This window comes from Macrobrachium rosenbergii, chromosome 30 (assembly GCF_040412425.1).
Source record: "Macrobrachium rosenbergii isolate ZJJX-2024 chromosome 30, ASM4041242v1, whole genome shotgun sequence".
Taxonomy (NCBI): Eukaryota; Metazoa; Arthropoda; class Malacostraca; order Decapoda; family Palaemonidae; genus Macrobrachium; species Macrobrachium rosenbergii.
Window position 1 is genome coordinate 21,201,229 of NC_089770.1, and position 13,780 is coordinate 21,215,008.

Sequence of the window (13,780 nt, forward strand, 5' to 3'; positions counted from 1 at the left end):
GAATGCATCATATAACAAGAGAGATGGGACTCAAAATAAATATAAGAAAAACAGAAGTAATTAGGATAAAGTATGCATGAAGGAATGAAATAACATTAAATGGAGAACACATTAATGAGGTTGAGGTTGAATCTACCAAATATCTAGGAACAGTGATATAGTAAATAGTACAGGTTCTCCCGAGTTGGAACTCAGTGAAAGACTAAAAAATGCAAGTCAAGCAGTTTGGAAGATTAAAAAATGCAAGTTAAGCAGTGTGTAGGGTGAAAAAGATTTAGAGAAATTACAAATAGGCTGCAGTTGAATACAAAAAGTAAGATTATACTTAAGTATAATCTGTAATGCTAAATATACTTGAATCATGGTTGCAAAAGTAAAACTGTATTTTAAAGATATTGTTCATTTGAGAATAAAGTTTTTTAGAAGAATATTGTATGATAGTTAATGATACCATAAGGAAAAAGGTTGAAGTTCTATGTGTAGATTTAGTATACAGTACAATACCTTCTTTTAAAGAAAATCTTTTGTTGGTAAGTGGTTCCAGCAACTTTGTAGGTACTGTACATGAATTTTTATGTATACAGTAACTGCAGATATTGTATTTGCAGTGTCTTTTCAGGTACAAATGTTTGACTTGGCACATTCTTTATATTTCCAGTCATAGTTAATCAGATTTTGGTGGGATGTAGCCTTTGATATTTTTTATAGTTTCCATGTTGCTTTTAGTTGAGTAAACAAGTATAAGCTCTTGTTTGGGAATAGATTTAAGTGTTATTACTGTATTGTTATTATTATTATTGTTATTATTATTATTATTATTTGTCTGTCACATTCATTATTGTATTATTATTATTGTTATTATTATTATTATTATTTTATTATTTTTTTTGTCTATCACAGTCATCCTATTCGACTGGGTGGTTTTTATAGTGTGTTCTGGGTTGCATCCTGCCTCCTTAGGAGTCCATCACTTTTCTCACTATGTGTTTCTAATAGCACACTCTTCTGCATGAGTCCTGGAGCTACTTCGGCTTCTACTTTTTCCAGATTCCTTTTCAGGGATCTTGGGATTGTGCCTAGTGTTCTTATGATTATGGCTACAATTTCCACTGGCATATCCCATATCCTTCTTTTTTTGATTTCCAGGTCTTGATACTTATCAGTTTTTTCTCTTTCTTGATCATCTACTCTGGTGTCCCTTGGTATTGCCACATCAGTGAGTGATACTGTCTTCTTGATTTTGTCAATCAACGTCACGTCTGGTCTATTGGCATGTATAACCCTATCTGTTCTGATACCATAGTCCCAGGTGATATTTGCCAGATCATTTTCTATCACTCTTTCAGGTTGGTACTGCAAGCTGGCTTGTGTTTATTATTATTATCGTAATTAATATTATTATTATAGACTACAAAAAATTGTTAAAAAAGTATATAAATAAGAGAGTTTAGAAGTCAAGTTGACATAGATAAGTAACTCGAATTATCAGCAGCCAAAAAAAGTTTAAGGTGTGGGCTGTGGTATCCATCATTTTCTGTATTCATAATTTTTTTTCAGGTTGGTGGATATCCAGCATGGTTAGCCCTTAAAGATCTTCCAAAAACTGAAGAATTGTTGTGTAAGAAATGTGGCGATCCTCTTGGCTTTCTGTGCCAATTGTATGCACCACACCATGATAAGTCCGAATGCTTCCACAGGTAAGATTCTGAAAGATGTCCAACATATAGATCTTCTGTATGAAGGACCCATGAAGTCCTAATGCTTTCTAGTATAAGTTTTTCTATTAGCCTTCTTTTTGGAAATGTACAGTGTTTATTTGAAGATTTGATCTAAAAGCAACTTTACAGAACATTCCCTTGAAGTTTTACTAAACAAAATAAGGCATAGTTTGCTCCTACAAAAATACAGACCATTGCCTTTTATATATAGGAGTATTTCTGACACAAGCTGGAAAGAGCCGTTGATGCCTGGTAGCTAAAGGATTAATGGGTGGTAGGTAGATAAGTGTAGAGTTACTGCCTACTCATCTGTTGAGTACCCAGCACTTTTACTTTGGCCACCATCCTGTGCAGAAATCTTGTTTCATTCTCTGCAGAGTTGTGTTGAAACTGTTTTTCTTAAATATTTCTCTGGTTTATAACTTTGAATTGTGATTGTATTTGGCCTTTGTTATGGTGCTGTTTGGAATAAGGGTATGACCTCTGAGCATTGTGTAGGTTGACGGTGAGATAGATTGTATGTTTTTTTTTTGTTACCCTTTACTGTAGATGTTCACTGCTTTTTTCTCTTTTTGTAGGGTAGGGTATGAAGTCTTAATATGCTCTATGTGGAGTGTGCTGCCCAGTGCCCTTTCTAGTGGAAGCGCTATGAGAAGTAGTTCAGGAAGACCAAGAAGCACTTGCTGACTTTGTAGGGTGGGAAGTGGCACCCCTACCACTTTTGCTAGTGCTGCTTGTCCTCCTCTGGCTTCTTGGTCAGGGGAGGTAACTCTCACAGAAAAGGTGTCTCAGCTCAGGCTTTTTGACTTGACAGCCCGGCTGAGAGTGCATGTGTCTCCCCCTATTGAGTCCCAGTGTCATTGTTGTCCATCACCTCCCACTCTTTCTGTGACAGCTGCTCTGTGTTGGTCTTTGGAATCTTTGGAGTATCTAAAGACAATTTGGCCTACCTGTAGTATCCCGGATGTTCTTTCACTCTCTTGGTTCCTTGACCGGATAGATTTGTTTATTAGGTCCTGTGCTAATGCTCCTGCTGATCATGCTTGGGAGGTCAACCATGTTGACCCTCCCATGACTATCATGTCTTTAGGAGAAACTAGCAGTTCCTTCAGTACCTGGTAGTTCTGTGCTTTATCAACCGCCTGTCCTGTTCTCATCCTTGGTTATTGTATGGGAACAAGTTGAAGACATGGAAGTGTGCCTCCTTCTCCTCCTCCTCCTCCATCCTATATGAAGAAGAAGAAAACCTCTTAGATGTCTAAGAAGGCTTTGCATGAGTGATTTTCTGCAAGATGATGGAGTGTGCTTACATCTGTATGAGCCTTCTGCCTCAAGTAGGTCAACTTTGTAGTCCATGAGCGTGCTTGTGACCCCTTGTTTTCTGATTTTGCTTCTGCAAATTTTTGATAGGGGTAATGTACTTCCCTTGAGGCCCATATGTACACATTGTCTATAACATGCTCCTGGTGAACAGTCCATGCATGATAGGTCTTTTGTATGCAGTACTTTTAAGTAGCAAGGAAACCATCATGTGTGTAATCTTTCACCCACCCTGAGCTTGTCTTACTCTTTCAACTTACCCCTGTTGTGCATTCTTAGGCCTTGTACTATTGTGTTTACCCTTTTCTCACAAGTTTTGCCCCAGAAAAGCCGCAGCTTGTGGAATGGATAGGTTTAAGGATTTTGGTCTTACAATGGCTTTTCTTTTACTCTGTTGTGCTCTCTTAGGCCTTGTACTACTCTAGCTGTGTATAGAGAGGTATGATTGTGTTTACCATTTTCTCACAAGATTTGCCCCAGAAAAGCCTCAGCTTGTGGAATGGTTGGTTTCAAGGATGATAGGTTCAATTCTTACAATTGCTTTTCTTTTACTCATAGCTTAGTTAAATCAACTGAGTTTGCAGTTGGATGGGCTATCATCCAAGGTCATGCTTACTAAGGACTCAGTTATTTTCATTTATATCTGTCAGATTTTAGAATGAACTGGAACTTAGGTGAGATCTGTGATGCCCCTTCTGATTGCCATATTACCCTTGTTGAACAGATAGGGAGGATAATGCCTTTCTGTTCTTCAGGAGATTCCCCACTTTGGTGGGGAAGAAGAGAAACACTTCTCTGTCCTGGTGGGGCACTAAAACTTACTTAGATAGGCTAAGCCTGGAAGAGGCAAATTTATCTTTTTGTTTTGTGATTTTAGAAAACCTAGAACGTCTTTGTCAAAGGTTAAGCCTGGAATAGGCAAAGTTAATCTTTTGTTTTATGGTTTTAGAATACCTATATAGGCAGTCCCCGGTTATCGGCAGCCTCAGTTACTGGCAGTCCAGTTTTATGGCGCTTGTCTAGCGACGACAATAACCAGATTTTTGTCGCTGATTACCGGTTATTGGCGCCAATCGCCTCTTATCGGCGGCACTGATCACTGGTTATGGGCATCGCTAACCGGTTATCGGTGCTGATAACCAGGGATCAGTGCTATTATTGCCGATTTTCGGTTAGTGGCAATTTTCGGTTATCATCACGCCATCGGGAACGGAACCCTGCCACTAACGGGGGATTGCCTGTAGTGCTGTTGTCAAAGGTTAAGCCTGGAAGAGTCAAAGTTAACCTTTTGTTTTGTGGTTTTAGAAACCTAGAACATCTTTGTCAAAGGTTAAGCCTGGAAGGAGGGAAAGTTAACTTTTTATATGGTTGGTTAGAAAACCTAGAATGTCTTCGTCGAAGGTTAAGTCTGGAAGCGGCAGAGTTAACCCTTTATTTTGTGGTTTCAGAAACCTAGAACATCTTTGTCAAAGAACATGAGGTTCTCTGTGACGTATTTGATTAGGCTAGTGCACAAGAAGTAGTTCCATACCTTTTAGCTTTATTGATGGTAAACATTCATAATGTGAGAGCTTTTGCAATTTCATTTAGCTTTATGAACATTTGTTGCTTGAGGATAGGATTAATGCGGCACAGTAGAAGTGCACTTTTGGTTTTTGCCACTCACTGCCTTAAGTATGCAGAATCGTGTTTGAAAACAGTGAAGCCCTTAGTCCGAAACTAGTAGTGGGTAAAGTCTTTTCCTGAAATAAAGAAAGAGCAATCTTTTAGGCTCTTTGTTTGAAATCCTGGGTTTTGATATTTTTGGGGAACATGCAGGCATATACTGTATATTGTTTGGTAGCATACCTGTATATCATAAAGGTTTTTATTTTTAGTGACTCGTTTTATAGGGCTTTTGGTCCCGGGCACAGGGGTCTCCTCACACTGCTTCTCTTTCATTCTGGCTGAATTGAAGTGGTTTTCTCCGCAAGGTGGCTCTTTCCTGCACACGTATGAGAGCCTTGCTCCCTGAATGGAATGTAGCTTCTGATGGCATTAAGATACAGGAAGAATTCCAGATCAGTTAAGAATGTTTTGGGTTTCATGCAAGAAACCTTTAGCTCAACTGGCTGAGCAGATTTTGTCTAGCTGCTCTACCCACCATCCTCTTCTCAGTGTGGGAATCAGCTAACTTTACCCCAGTAGGTAAGATTCATCCCAAATACAGTAATATAAATTTTCATGATCAGATTTATTATTTGGCTACTTACCTACTAGTAGACCCCATCTAGTGTCCCCACAACTTAGTGGGCTGTCAAGGAGAATTCTGACAAGAGCTAAAACATTCGAAACACACCTGGTGGAGAACAGGTGTACTAGACAGTCATCCAGGCAGCCATTCAATCTTTTGTTTGAATGCTGACTCGCCTGTCGGCAAGGAGATATAAGCTATCTTTAACAGTAGGTAAGTATCCAAAAAATAAATTTTATTATGAAAATTTACACATCTTCTGTTGTTTATACATATGATAATGTGTTTTTGGTGGTTACAAAAGTTTAGAATCGAAAGAGATTTTGTTAGCAGTGTTGTTTCCTTTTAATGCTTAATTGGTTATGATATGCTATCCAAAAGTATCAAGGACTGTTAACAAGGGCACATCATTTCCACCTGTATTATGCTACATTTTTGAGTACTGGTACACACTTTACTAATCTCAATCAGATGTGAAGGCTAAATAGTGGCTACATAATTGAGAATAATTTTTATGGTTTTTATAAATTATAAAGTTTGCCTTAGGGGGAAGGGGGAAGGTTTTCACCCACAACTGCCTTAGGGGGAAGGGGGAAGGTTTTCACCTACAACTGTTCCAGCCTACTGGGACAGAGAATGATCTCTGTGATGTAATAAGTAAAGAGACCTTGTAATGGCAGGTTACTCATTTTGGAGATTCAAAGTTTCAATTGCCATTAATCCCGTAGGGTGGCAGTGCCGTCAGTGCACCACTGTAGGCATTACTGAAGGTTCTTTGCAGAGTCCCTTCGGCCCCCAGCTGCAACCCCTTTCATTCCTTTTACTGTACCTCCATTCATATTCTCTTCCTTCTTACTGGCCACCTTCTTGTTTAATAGTGCAATTGCGAGGTTGTCCTGTTACACCTTTCAAACCTGCTTACTTTCAATTTCCCTTCCAGCACTGAATGACCTCATAGGTCCCAGCACTTGGCCTTTGGCGTAAACTCTATATTCCCTATGCCTGTAAGGAGTGGTATATCATAAGTGAAATGTAAAAGTTAGTAAAGTTTGTACTCAAGGGACATGAAGGTTGTTTAAAATTTTTATTCTGTATTTGATTTGTTATGAGAACTTGTGCATACGGTATTTCGTGTAATATTCGTAATAAGATTTTTTCATTCAACTCTTCAGGACAGTGTTTGTTTTTGTCTGTCGAAATCCAAACTGCAGTGAGGAAAATGATGCCTCAAATATTCGTGTTTTTAGATCGCAGCTACAGAGAGAAAACGATTACTACCGTGCAACTCCAGCTGAGGTAATATTCTTTTTTCTGACTTTGTTATTCATTATAGGAAATGACATACTAGATACAGTATGGAAATCATTTTGACACCTGCCTCCTCAAGGAAGAATATAGTTTTGACAATGGAGTGCCAAATACTCTATGTTAGGCTACATAGGGCATCAACTAGTTGTTAATTTTAATTTTTGATTACCCAACCCATTGCTTTGATTGTCGAAAAAGTGGAGTACTATACACACATGCACATGGACATTAAAAAAGATGCCTATTATTGTATGAATGTACAAAGGATGTAGGTCATGCTTCTATAGTACTGAATGTTCATGTTTCCTGAGATCTGTGTACAGTACTTGCACATCAGGGTTGGCTCTGCCATGCTTATGATTGTGATGGGTGTTTTTGAGTGCAGATAACTAACAATATTGAATAATGCATGGTTTTATTAAATATAAAAGCTCATTATTGTAATTGAGTGGCGCAGTGTAATAAGGTGCCAAGCGCCGTTTTTTAAAAAATGATAAAAACGCATTTAAAGTTTGCCAACTATGAAAACGCTTATAAAAGAAAAACCAGCCAAACGATTTCTATGAATCATACCTCATTTTAAAGGAAATTTATTCGCCTATTACATATGCAAAAATCATTATAGTATGTTTTGTCATTTAGCGGCCACAACCACAAAAGTGAGGTAATGTAAGATTGTAAAGTGTTAATGAACACAATGAAAATGTTTTCATACGGCAATTAAAGCATGTTTTTGTGAAAACAACCTAAAATATGTATCCTAATAATGCTCTAAAATTATTATTATAACATATCTGAGTAAAATTTCCATGAAAATATTATAAAACAAAAACATCCACCCACGCACCTCCACTGGTTGCCGCTTGCCTCCTTTTTTTATGACGAGTCTTATGATGTAGCAGTGAGAACTCGCTAAGGGCGAAATTTCCTTTGTTTTGCATGGATTTTCGAACCTTTTGCCAGTAACATAAGGGGACAAAAGTGTGTGTACAGGATAGTGCTGTACTTTAGCTGCTTGCTCACAATAAAAAACCAGTTCGGCGCGGTGGCGCTTGCCACCTTGTTACGCCAGCGCCCCAATTGATGTTACAGTGTTTTCCATAAATTAATAATGGCATATAATTATAGCTTTTTTATTTTACAGCAAACCCATCATTTGCACATAATGTTTATGTGATCTTCATGAATTGTAGACAAGTTGTTCCGGAATCAAAAGAAAATTGTCTGCTGGCTGGATAGCCCCCATTATGCATTTACCCCATAGCTGATTTTTTTTATATTTACATACCAAATTTATTCTCTATTTATCATTTTTCATTTCACTTTTTCCAAATAGGGATTTGTCAGGGAATCATAGTGGTTTTTTAATTGTAGACTTCATGTCTTGCAGGTGGTGTTGTTGCTACATTGATTTCCCATATAAATAGTATTTATCTAAGGAAAAGTATTGTTATTTAAATTCACAGGGAAACATTGCCTTTATTTTGCAGGTCATTTTCCAGTTCAATGTTATTTCATTTTTTAATTTGGTCCGATGTATTGTAGTCTGACCAAGTTTCCAGAAGAAACTATTGGAAAGACACTATCTGTAAAAAAGGGACAATTTTGCCTGTTCAGACTAGGAATAATAGCTCGATTGACACTGGGCCCTCTTGGTGGGAGGTATTGAGGTGAGAATGGCTCTTTCGTGAGATAATCAACTTTTAGAGGCAGGTTTTTGAACAACTTGCCCAGCTTTCAACAACAGGATGATAACCCCCAAACTAACATAAAGATGGTGCCTCCTCAGCTTCAATAATAGGCCAGAATGTTCTGTCTGAAAATGATTTCTCTTGGGGTTCCTTACCCTGAGGGACATATACTATTCTAGTTTTGTTGGCTTCTAGGATATATTTTTGCATGCTCAGTCCCTGCTTTGAAGTGGTAGACCGCGGTGACACCATCTGTAGCAGAACCTCAAACAGCTCCTCCTCCTGCTGCTTGTTAAGCCAAAATGGAACCATGTTGGTCAGTTGAGAAGGTCGCTTCTTAAACTCAACCATGACATGTTTTCTAGTACTGCGGTTGTATCTTGTACAGGTTTGTTATTCTCATTAAGGAAGTCTCTTTGTCTCAGCTGTACTGTATTGAGGCTATTTAAATCATCTCTTCCCCTGATTGATTCCAGTATAACTTTGCCCTTACAGGCAGTTCAGAATGTCTTCTTTGCAGCTGTAGCCTCTGGATGGCAGTTGCATAGCCAGTGAGCCATTGAGTCACACTCTTCAATGATTTCATAATGGATCTTTGCAGGTATGAAGCCCTGTGTGACTTCCTTTTTATTTTTAGTCTTCTTTCATAGATCTTCAAGCTCTTAAACCTTGAAGAGAGGAATGGGTCACCTTATAGACGTTCATATTAGGTAGAGACCAGTGTGGAGGAAACCTTCCTGTAGTGTGTCTACAAGAGATGGATGCGGTCACATTTGCATGAAGAGAACATTACATTTTTTAGGTGAAATTTACTCTCATGGTTTGCTTTGTATGTGACTACTTGGCAAGTGTTCGACGAGTGTTAAAATTAAAATAATCGTTAATGAATGCTCATGATAGTTACCCCCACTCTTTAGAGGGTGGGGGTGAGAGGGCGACTGCTATGGTCGTCATTCTTCTCTTGTTGGTGAAACCAGCCAGTTATATAGACAAGTGCTCTGAATTTTGGGTTTGTTTTTCTTGGTTAACGAATTGGATTGGCTGGATTTTGGTTTGTATTTGGCAATATGGATTCTTCTTCCCAATCTTCTCTATTGAAATATGGTGGATTTTGTAAGATAAGTGGTTGTAAGACCAGATTGGGTTAATTGAAGTACGATACTCACAAAATAGGCATTGATCATTGAGAGGTGAATTGTGATTCAGTAACTGTTGTGATCAATCAAGGATTGGTCTTTGAAAGAGATAGAGAAAATGATAAATTGCCATACAGTATTAGAAAAGAGATGGATAGACTTAGAAGAAAGTAAAGAGATCAGTTAGTGTTGAATTTAGGTTTACTTTAGAATTAACACCAGGTCAAGGAGAAAGAGGTAAGTCTATAGATTCTTCTTTAGTGGATATAGATCCTTCTACACCCAAAATGTCAGCTCAGGGTAGTAGGTTAGATTTAATGCAATCAGATATTGTCTCGGTTAAATCTTGTATTGAATTTTTGTGTAACAATTTGAGTCTTGCATAGAATGTGTCTAGTGCGTTGGCAGGGACCTTGTCGGCTGGTTCCTTTGGCCACTCTGCTTACACAACCTTGCCTGTCACCTTGGCCTTGACTGTTACCTTGGTGCCCCCTGCTGACAGGCCTGGTAGTCCCGGGGCTTCCAGATGGGGACTAACATCCCAAGATGTTCAAGGACTGTCCCCTCAGTCTCCTGCCTTTGCCTCTCGGTCCTCCATGGACAGAGTTAGATTGTGGTCGCATAAGGACAGCTATGGTAGGGTTAGATCTTGTGTTTTACCCTGTTTCTCATGGTTATTCTAGCAATTTGTCTGAGCCTGGTAAGTGATCACAGTTTGTAGTGAGTGCTGCAGTTGTGCCTGCAGCCATTACTATGGTAGTAAGCGTTTGTGCCAGCTCTCCCCTTCAGTCACCAATGGTCTAAGCATTTGTGCCAGTTCCCCCCTTCAGTCACCGATGGTCAAAGTTTTGTTTTTGATAAGGCCACGGTTATATCCATGCCCTGGTTTTTGTGGCTTTTATAGATTGCCTTTCAAGCTTAGGCTAAGTGTGCCAGATATTCACATTCGCCCACTAGTATACATGTTTCCACTAGGCATCAAGTCCACATACAGTTCTGCATAGGTTGTCAAGGCTGCACAAAAGCGTTATTGAGTTCGCATGAGGCACCAGTGAGTCTACATGGGTGTAAGCGAGTCTGCACGGCCGACATTGAGTCCGCACAGGCTTGAGCTAGTCTGCAAGAGGTGTCAGCGACTCCACACGGCATTAGTGAGTCCGCACAAGGTTTCTGTAAGTGAGGCATCAGTGAGTCTGCACGAGGCATCAGTGAGTCTGTGCAAGGTGTCAGTGAGTCCGCACAGTGAGAAAGCTTTCAACTTTCAAGTTTCCGCCAGATGGATTATGAGAACTTTAGTGCCTGGTCTCATGAGACCATGTGGTTCTGCGGTTACTTTTGTCCCAGATGAAGAGGACTCTTGTAGATCTAGCTCTTCTGACGGCATTCTCCTTTGCCTCTTATGCAGGAAGAGGTACATTTATTTTTAAGGAATTGGTTCAGTTGTGCTTAGACAGATAGCCACAGTTCTTCCTTTAAAACTATCAGATTCTGTACTTGGGAGACTTGACTCAGTGGCAAATGTTTGGCCAAAGAGAATCTCCTTTTGGGAAGTCGTCTCTCTTGTCTCCCTTGCTGTCTGCTAGGAAGACAGTGGTGTATGGAGCAGGGGATTTTTCCCCCTTTTCCCCTGATCCAGCTGTTTTTTGTCTATGTTCTTCTGGCCAAGAGAGGCGCAATTGCATCTGCTAAGTGGCATTTCTCAGCTCAAGAGGCTGAGACATGTATAAGAGCTTGGCTAATGCCATTGTAGCTATATCCTTGGTGAGTTGTGTTGAACACTGTTGAACAGTGTTTGAAGGAGTTTAGTGGACTTCTTTCTTCATGGACCACGGATCCTTTGATAAGCCCTAAGGGTTTTTGCTTCTCAAGACCAGGCATTGCTTGATGTGATAGGGGAACTGTCTCATGTCACTAGCAGTCTCATAGTTCACACCAGAGAGCAGCTATGCTCTCGACTGGTTCCTTTAGTCTCCCTCCTTAATAGACATTCATGGGTTTCACCTCATCCCTGTGGGAAGATGGTAGACGACAAGCTGTCCATACCTGTATCTGCAGAGACATCGAAAACTGGAATATTACTTTTCTCCACCAGTCCCTGGCCACTAAAAGGAACTCACCTTCTCTTACTCTTACTATAAACAGACTTTGGGCAGTGCTACCTGTTTCCCTTGGTCTTCCTCTCTGGGCTCAGTAAGGAAGAAGTGTCTTTTTGGCAGCAAGGATCCAACTCTTGTTTTGCCAAAGAGGGGATGTGTGATTCCTCTACTAATATCAAGAAATGGGTAAAGAAAGTTCTTTTGGAAGGCCAGTGCATTCTTTTCAGGAATTCACTGCCTATTCAACCATCTCATAACTGTCATGTCGTACAGAGCAACCCAGAGAAGAGACAGGTGTTGAGTCAGTAAGTCTTTTCCCCATTAGAGGAGGCAGCATTACAACAGGCTATTCCTAATTCCAAAGGCCATGGGAGGTCGAAGGCCAGTCCTAGACATATTCAGTCCATGGAGTCAACCTCCACAGTCTTTAACTGCCGTGGAGAAAGGTACATGGATGATTACAGTGGACATGAAAGGTGCATACTTTTGTGTTCCCGTTCACCAACTTTCAAGGAAGTTCCTAGACTTTTGTCTTTGGGGGAAAGACACATCAATGTTGAGCTCTTTATTTTGGGCTGAGTTCTGCACCCCAAGTTTTTACTAGGGTGCCATCCCCCTTTGTGAATGGCTTCACTTATTAGGAGTAAAGATACTTCTGTACCTGGAAGACTGGATTATCTTTGTGAAGTCCAGGGAGGATTGCCTGAAGGCAAAAAAGCTTGTAATGAGCTTGGCAAAAGCCCTAGGCTTGCTAATAGATGTCATAAAGTCATCTCTGGAGCCAATGCAGAGTGACTTATCTGGGTGTGGTGAGTGATTCAGTTCTTTTCAAGGTTTTTGCAATGCAAGCTTGAATAGACCATCTGTTATTAACCCTTAAACGCCGACTGGACGTATCATACGTCGACTAAAATTGTCTGTTGGGTGCCGAGTGGACGTACCGTACGACGACTACAAAAAATTTCAACCTTCGGTCAACTTTGACTCGACCGAAATAGTCGAAAAACGCAATTGTAAGCTAAAACTCTTACATTCTAGTAATATTCAATCATTTACCTTCATTTTGCAACAAATTGGAAGTCTCTAGCACAATATTTCGATTTATGGTGAATTTTTGAAAAAACCTTTTTCCTTACGCCCGCTCTGTAACTCGGCCGAAAATTTCAGAAATTCTTTCATCATTTTGTCTTAAGTTTTGCACTGTTTTATGTTAGCCGTTACATAAAGTTTTATATATGAAAATGTGCGCAATTTCATGTAAAATACAGCAACATACAACCCATGGTTGTAGCTTTTATCAGTTTGGAAATATTTTCATATAAACCACGATAACTGCCAAAATTTCAAGCTTCGGTCAACTTTGACTCGACCGAAATGGTCAAAAAACGCAATTGTAAGCTAAAACTCTTACATTCTAGTAATATTCAATCATTTACCTTCATTTTGCAACAAATTGGAAGTCTCTAGCACAATATTTTGATTTATGGTGAATTTTTGAAAAAAACTTTTTCCTTACGTCCGCGCCAGAAATTCTTTCGTCATGTTGTCGTAATGTTTGCACCGTTTTATATTAGTCGTTACATAAAGTTTTATATATGGAAATGTGCGCAATTTCATGTACAATACAACAGAAAATAACTCATGGTTGTAGCTTTTATCAGGTTTGAAATATTTTCAGATAAATCACGATAACTGCCAAAATTTCAACCTTCGGTCAACTTTAACTCGACCGAAAAATCACGATAACTGCCAAAATTTCAACCTTCGATCAATTTTAACTCGACTGAAATGGTAAAAAAACGCAATTATAAGCTAAAACTCTTACATTCTAGTAATATTCAATCATGTACCTTCATTTTGCAACAAACTGGAAGTCTCTAGCACAATATTTCGATTTATGGTGAATTTCTGAAAAAAAAAAAAACTTTTTCCTTACGTCTGTGCGCGGTAACTCGGCCGAACATCTCAGAAATTCTTTCGTCACGTTGTCGTATTGTTTGCATCGTTTTACATTAGTCGTTACATACTCTTTTATATATGAAAATGTGCGCAATTTCATGTAGAATACAACAGAAAATAGCTCATGGTTGTAGCTTTTATCAGTTTTGAAATATTTTCAGATAAATCACGATAACTGCCAAAATTTCAACCTTCGGTCAACTTTAACTCGACCGAAATGGTCGAAAAACGCAATTGTAAGCTAAAACTCTTACATTCTAGTAATATTCAATCATTTACCTTCATTTTGCAATAAATTGGAAGTCTCTAGCACAATATT

The 13,780-nt window shown here is 39.1% G+C and overlaps 1 protein-coding gene across 1 annotated transcript in view; it reads left to right on the plus strand.

The window, feature by feature from the left end:
• Zfrp8 (Zinc finger protein RP-8) overlaps nucleotides 1–13,780 on the plus strand; it is a 53,387-nt gene that overhangs the window by 6,207 nt on the left and 33,400 nt on the right. The window contains exons 2-3 of the mRNA XM_067131986.1: nucleotides 1,558–1,697; nucleotides 6,444–6,567. Of these exons, the coding sequence (XP_066988087.1) occupies nucleotides 1,558–1,697; nucleotides 6,444–6,567 (264 nt within the window). The remainder of the gene's footprint in view (nucleotides 1–1,557; nucleotides 1,698–6,443; nucleotides 6,568–13,780) is intronic.